Below are 7,386 nucleotides of genomic sequence, written 5' to 3' on the forward strand. Positions count from 1 at the left end.
TAATTGCTGACAAATTAAATTGCTCTCAAAATAAATGTATAGATTGTATATTTTATTTAGAAAATGGTGTATTTATATTTGTTGGCATGTATCTCTCTTACTTGCTCTATCTCACTGGAAACTCATGTGTCTCTACAGAAAAGTGGTGCGGCGAGCCAGCCTGTCTGATAGACACAACCTGTGCCGTAAAGAGTACGAGACGGAGGCCATCGTGTGGAGGGGAGGGAGGGAAGAGGAGGAAAAGGAGAAAGAGTCTGATCAGGAGAATAACCATGTGGTATGTGTTATTCCTATTTTATTCTTGCTGCTAGTTAATTCCTAGGCGGTGTGGTGCAGCGCTGTACCAGACCATAGTGGTGAAGAGAGAGCTGAGCCAGAAGGCAAAGCTTTTGATTTACTAGTCCATCTATGTCCCAGTCTTCACCTATGGTCAAGAGCTCCAGGTAATGACTGAAAGAATGAGGTTGTGGATACAAGCGGCAGAAATGAGTTTCCTCAGAAGGGTGACTGGGCTCGGCCTCTGAGGGAGCTTGGAGTAGAGCTCCTTCGCATCAAAAGGGGACAGTTGAGGTGGTTCGGGCATCTGATCAGGATGCCTTCTGGGCACCTCCATTGGAGGTGTTCCAGGCACATCCAACTGGTAGGAGGCCCCGGGGCAGACCCAGAACACGCTGGAGGGATTACATCTCTCATCTGGCCTGGGAACACCTCGGGGTCCCCCAGGAGGAGATGGAAAGCGTGCTTTGCTCAGCCAGCTGCCCCTGCAACCTGGCTTTAGATAAGCGGTTGAAAATGGATAAATGGATGGATGCTAGGTAATTGACTTAGGTAAACCAGTGAATAATTATACACTACATTTGTTGCAGTTTTAAAAGTAACGTTTGAGAATTCATCCTCAAATGTCAATTTTGTTTGATGGTGTATTTTTTGTACCAGAAAAATACAACCTTAGATGACTTATGTGATATTTTTAGCTCAGCCAGGTAGGTAGTATTGTAACCATCTCTCCCACACATCAGGAGTCTAAATGTCAGATGTAGTGTAGATGTGTCAGGGTTGTGGAAGTTTCCTTCAGAACTCTCTTGAAGATCAAACAGTCACACAGGAAGAAACCCACAATGGAAAAAAACTGCAATTCAGTCCTCCATCAACAGTCGACCCAACAGATAAAAATGTCACACCATATTTGGGTGCCACAGTTGCTTTCCTAACACTGGGAAAATAACTGTCTTCCTCTAATTACTAAAGTTGTCACAATTCTCTAAGCCAGGACTTTATTAGCACTGAAGGCCATACCATTGTTAGACTAGTGCATCTTGATTTAAACTCTTCTTTAAAAGATAGGTTGCATGGTATCAGGTGTGATATAACCGCCATATTTTTTTTTAAATGTACCACACTAAGGCCATATGGTCAAATTTATGTCATTTATTTAAAATATAATAGTAACTGATTTTACCGCTTACTTGGGAACAAAAAGAAGAGCCACTAGATGGCAGGAGGGTACTTTACAACATCACCTTGAGTTTTTCACCTGCAAAAGTCTTTCACTTTACTACCGTAGCCTAGAAACATAACTCATGGGAAAGGCAAAATGTTGCCACACCACTGACTTCAGGGAAGCTGGAGTATTTTTTAGTTCTGTTGTGTGTCTGACCTCGGCTTGCCATTGTGCCTGCAAAAGTGCAGCTGAAAGTAAGCTATGCCAGTGGTTCCCAACTGGTGGGTTGCAGTCCAAAAGTGGGTTTCGGGTCCATTCTGAATGGGCCGCAAGTGACTCATGAACATGTCAAGTTTGTAGAAAACACACTTTATTTTGATACACAATCAATTCCCAGCACAGAGCTTTAATTTGGAAGTGCCATTTCCTGCTGTAGAGTTAAGTAACTAACGGACAGCTATGGCAACATGGCCAAACTCAAGTATGACACTGAATGTATTGAACCAGGTGCACCCTGTACTAAGGACGAAGGCGAAATCTGGATCCCATGGCTGGACCAGTTGGGAACCAGTGAGCTAAACTGTGTGGGATGCATGCAAATGGTAGTGGTGTGATTCTGCCTTGATCTCAGTGAATTGAAAGCTTCAATCGATTTTTGATTTTGAGTGAATTGTTACACTCCTACTAATGATGCAATCACTATTATAAGCACTATTGTGCGTCCACACACTGACTGCAGCAAACTGAGGCACGTTATCCTCAAAAGGTTAAAAGGCTTTAAGAGAAATGTAAGAATGATGATCTGAAATGGTTGTACATTGATGCAGGTTGCAGAAAAATGCACCATAAAATTAATTTCAACCTTTTGTCAAGCAGAAAGCCGTGGTTCAACAACTTCAGAGGGGAGACTGTATTTATAGGAGCAAATAAATTGGCTTTACATCTCATTTCATTTGAGCTTGATAGGATAGCTTGGGCACCAGATCAAAGATATCTGATCTCCCCCACACAGAGTCAGGCTGCATGCACTTAATCATCTAAAAGAGAAGCCTTATAGAGGGATTAAACTAATCTTATTGACGTCCCACAGGTCAAGCCAGTCGTAGCTGTTGAGCTGCCAGAGAAGCCCAAGCTGCCCACCATCCTCAAAGACGGCAACAACAAACAGAACGGCCTCATCTCCACGACGACGTCCACGCCGCCACAACCGCCCTCAAATGGCAACACATCATCATCTGATAAGGGTGGGGTCATCACCACTCAGCCTACTCAGGAGGAAGCCTGGCCAAGAGAGCGCGCTCAGACCTTGTCTGAGCTCAAGAAACAGAGAGCTGCTGCCAAATTGTTGAATCACCCCTTGTTCAACGGTCACCTAGGCAACGGCTCCACAGACTCCTTCACTGATGCCAAAAACAACTCCGAGGACCCCCGCATGCCACTGGTCTCCTCCAATGGCAACGCGGTTTACTACACGCCAGCCAGCGGCGACCCACCCCTCCTCAAACTGAAACAGCCAATAGAGGAAGAGCAGCCGAAGGTGCGAACCTGCTGCTGTGTGTCGTAGCACCCCGGTCACGTCACTGTTGACAGAACAGGAAGTCTTTGCACAGAGAAGCAAGGAGCGTGCTGTAGGAGGAGAGGAAGGAAGGAAAGAGGGACTGTTCCTGTCTTTTATCATCCTGTTCCTCCCCTCCTTTAAACTTCTCCCAGAGGAGATGGCTGGGCTGATGAAGGTTTGGAAACTTGTACCACCCTGCCATGTGACTCCTGCTACAACAGGAGACATCTTCCCCAAACACAGGCATGTTTCAAGTATGAGCAGTGCCACCTTTTTTCCTCCAGGCGTCACTTGGATTAAAATTCCTTTTCAAATATGGAGTCTCTCAACATGACAAAAGGAAAGAAAGAGTGCAAGAAGCTGTTCCTCTTGTCCTGCTGTCCGCCTGCACCTTTAGGAATCAAAGTGGGGACAGATTTTTTTTAAGCTTTTCACCTGGAACAAGTCAAAAATCATGAGTCCGGAAACTAGAGAAGATCTCAAGGTACAAGGTGCATGTTCTGCCCTCAGAGATAAAGATGGAGTTTTTTTCTACCATACATACGGATGGATATCATGTAATTAAACGTTTTCTTCAGGACAAACTCGAACTGTCGTCAACCACATTGTTCTGCTTTTTTGTCACATTCTCGTCAGAACATCATCGCAGAACGATCCAGATGTATTGCATTACATCATGTTGTACTACAGCATATCAAAAACGTAGCAACGAGAGATCCGTGATTTCTCTCTAATGTCATTTTAAAATGCTACCTGCATACGTAAAGGGAAGGAATGCCATAAAACAGTGTTAAAACATTCAGGAAGTGTACTTCTACAGCGAGAGGTAACAGGAACGAGTATAGTGCTGCACTAGTGTTTGAAACTGTCACTGTATTCTGTCAGCTAAGCTTCACTTCACCGTCCTCTCATATCGAACCCAAACTGACAGATCACGCTCTGTTTTATGCATAACACACTTTGTGCTCTCTTGTTTAGATAATTTAAGCAAACATGGTTGAAAATAACTGTACATTTCTTTATTTATGAAATAATGTTATGTAAAAAAAAAAAAAGAAAAAAGAAAAAAAAAGAAGCAGCATATTATGGTTCCTAAAGTTGAGTGTATTTATTATTTGGATGGTGTGTGGAGAGAGTGAATGCAATACAAGATGAGCTGGTGTCATCCAGCGGAGCACCTTCTGACGTGGAAAATCAAATATTCAACTGATCAAAGTGAAGTAAGGCTTACTGTCTGCTATATGTACATGTTATAAGACTCACACAAACGAGCCATTCTGTCGGGATGGATTTAATATTGGTGTCACTACAAATAACAGTGTTATTTGTTTGTTGTTTTTGTTGTTTTTTTCTGGTGGCCATTGTGTGGCTTTATCCTCTCCCAGTCACTGTATTTGTTTCATTAACAGAAATGATAAATGTTATGTAATGAATTACTGTAAGTATAGTAGGAGTTTTCTGAAGTTACACATGGAACTGTATGCTTGCCTCAGTTTTTTAAAGAAAAACATTATGGATTTGGTATGTAGCAAAGCCCACACCGTCACGTCAGGTGTCCCTAAATGCATCATGGTTTCAACTTAAAAAATATGAGCAAATACTAGAAGTAGCTTCTCTGATAAATTAAAGGAATAGTTTGACATTTTGGGAAATATGCCTTCTTGCCAAAGGTTGGATGAGAAGATCTGTATGCTAATGTCGCTGGAGCCAGCAGCTGGTTAGCCTAGCTTAGCATAAAAACTGCAAAAAGAAGAGAACAGCTAGCCTAGCTCGGCCCAAAGCTATTTATTTATTTATTTACCAAGTACCTGGATACAGTAACTACCAGTCCAGACCATAACCCACAATTTCCATATTTTGTACATATTAAACAAACAGTGTGAATATAGCTTTTTTCAAAGCAGATATTATGACTCATCATAGCAGGCATAGCACAAGTGGAACTACTAAAATTAATCATGGCTCTGTTCCATAAAGTGCTCATAAAGGAAACTTTGCTATTTTTGATCCTGGACTTTTTGTCATGTTTTAGTGACTAATAGAGACAACTGCTTTTGAAATTGGTCCAATTTTGAGAGAGGCCACGACAACCACAGCAGTGAAACAGGCTGCAATCCCTACAACCAAATGTGCAACGTCATTTTAAGTCCAATAGAAGTGCTTGTTTTTGTCACTGACAGGCTCAGATTGTTATTATGTGTCTGACAACATTATGGACACGACCAAGTCACGCTCAAGGAGAAGTGTCATTCTAAAATGTTGTGACAGGTGACTTGTCAGAGGAAAAGCAATGTTGGAATAGTTAATGAGAGTTGGAGAGAAGAGTGCCTGGAAGAGTTTGTTGTGTTCGAGTACAGAAAGTGTGGCTTAGTGTCATCTAAAAGATTGTCAGTGTCATGGCTGAGTATTTAGCTGACAATGTGGAAAAGTCCGCTAGATTTCTAAACAAGATGTCTCCCTGAGCAAGACTTGGTTACACACATTAACAGATGGACTGGATCGGCGAAAGGCAAAGAAAAACGTTTCATTTCTCTGTAGGGTGTTTTCCATCATATTGTAGACATTTATAACAACCATCAGAGCCTGTCAGTGATAAAAAACAAGCACTTTAAGCGGACATAAATATAATGCTATACAGTGTACGTAATGTTCATTCATTGTGCAGAATAAGAAAAATGCTGACCGATTCTGATGTGCTGAAATATCGTGCATCTCTAGTAAACTGACAGTGCGCAACTTCCATAGAGATCACATTGCAGCCTATTTTACCGCTGTGGCTATAGCACTCTCTCAACACTGGATCAGTTTCAAAACAATGTTGTATTCATTATTTAGATAGACACAAAAACATGGGAAAATAGGGTCTAGGTTTAAGACTAGGGAAGTTTCCCTTTAAAGAGCCTCTGCAGTGAGCCAACTTGTACAAGACCAAAATGTCTGCTGTCAGAAAGTGAGTGTTAAAGGGGCTGGTGGACAGATTTTGTAAAGTTACTCATTTATTATTTCTCACAGAGCCACGCTAGCTCTTTCCCGTTTTCAGTTTTTGTGCTAAGCTAACCGGCTGCTGGCTGTAGCTTTATAATTCACAGATATAAGAGTGTTATCAGTCTCATCTAACTCTTAGCAAGAAGGAAAATAAGAAAACAAAATGTTTAACTCTATCAGCTCCACTTATCTCGCTGTGAGTGCCAAAGAGTCTTCCATGATCTAAAAACAACTTTTAGGGACATTTGAAAACTTCTGGGGGGCGAAGGCTGTCTTTGCCGTTTGTTTCTGCAGGCGAACCCCTTAAACTGATTACCCACAATGCCACTACCACCTTATCCCCACCACATCAACTGTACAGTGTCAAATATTTGTACAGATGCGTTTGTAAATATGTTTGTATTAATATCCCCTTCTCTGTTCCCATGAACCGCATTTACATGTCTGTGTTGTTACTGTTAAAGAACAAATAGGAAATACAATAACTCACAATATGAACAGTGTTAGCAGACATCTGGTTGTCAAGGGGAAACTGTGAGTCTGTGTAGACCCCTTTGGTAGGCCAGCAGTCTAAAATGTATCTGGTAAAGTGGAGTGCACCCAGGTGTCATCATCATTCTCAGTATTTTTTTTTGTCGCTGTGACCATTTTTTTTTTCTGTGAAATTTTCTGCATTTTCATAGGAAGCAGATTGTTTTTCAGCTCAGTTTGAGGAAGTACAAATTAAGTCACCGTCAAAGAGACTGCTATATCCCCTGTTTTTGGTTCCTCCTTTTTGTGTTTTTTTTTTTTTTTCTTCTCTCAAGTGTCCAAGGCAGTGACGTCATCCTGTTATGATTCAGCTGAAATTCATTGAAGTTCACATTTATCTGAGCTGCTGCAATCAATTCCATTTAAATGTCAGTTATGCTTCCTTAATTATGAAATTCCACATCGCATTTAATTTGAGTTTTGAACCACGACCTGGTCAGTATTAGCCAGAAAGGGACAGTCGGCTGTGTGTCCTCATGGTATATAGATCAAAGCTTGTGTTTGTCTGCAAGCCTTGTTGTCTATAATGATAAGATTATGAAGACAAAAAACTACTGATTTTGTAATTACTGGAATATATTGATGGTTGCATTAACATATTTTGAATAAATTGTATATTTTGAGAATTTTATATGATCTCTTCTGAATCAGTGAAGCTCTTTTGTCATCAGGTACAATGGATTTCTTCTTCTTCTGTAATACAGATGTGCCCTACAGGTCGAAAAATGTTGAATAGCTCGATCAATAATAAAACAAGACATTCGAAGGCATCGCTGAGCATTTTGTGGATAAGGAAAATAATCAGTAGATTAAGCGATAATGAAAATAATAATTAGTTTTAGCCTAGCTCTGGCAGTATGTATAGTTGTCA

At 41.1% G+C, this 7,386-nt stretch overlaps 1 protein-coding gene across 2 annotated transcripts in view; it reads left to right on the top strand.

Annotated features, from left to right (window-relative positions):
• ppp1r16b (protein phosphatase 1, regulatory subunit 16B) overlaps window positions 1-7,146 on the top strand; it is a 149,565-nt gene extending 142,419 nt beyond the window's left edge. For both annotated transcript variants that reach the window (XM_049587339.1, XM_049587426.1), the window contains exons 10-11: window positions 139-277; window positions 2,532-7,146. In XM_049587339.1, coding sequence (XP_049443296.1) covers window positions 139-277; window positions 2,532-3,005 — 613 coding nt within the window. In that variant the 3' untranslated portion in view covers window positions 3,006-7,146. The remainder of the gene's footprint in view (window positions 1-138; window positions 278-2,531) is intronic.
• The last annotated feature ends 240 nt before the right edge of the window (window positions 7,147-7,386 follow it).

Source organism: Epinephelus fuscoguttatus, linkage group LG1, assembly GCF_011397635.1.
Source record: "Epinephelus fuscoguttatus linkage group LG1, E.fuscoguttatus.final_Chr_v1".
NCBI lineage: Eukaryota > Metazoa > Chordata > Actinopteri > Perciformes > Serranidae > Epinephelus > Epinephelus fuscoguttatus.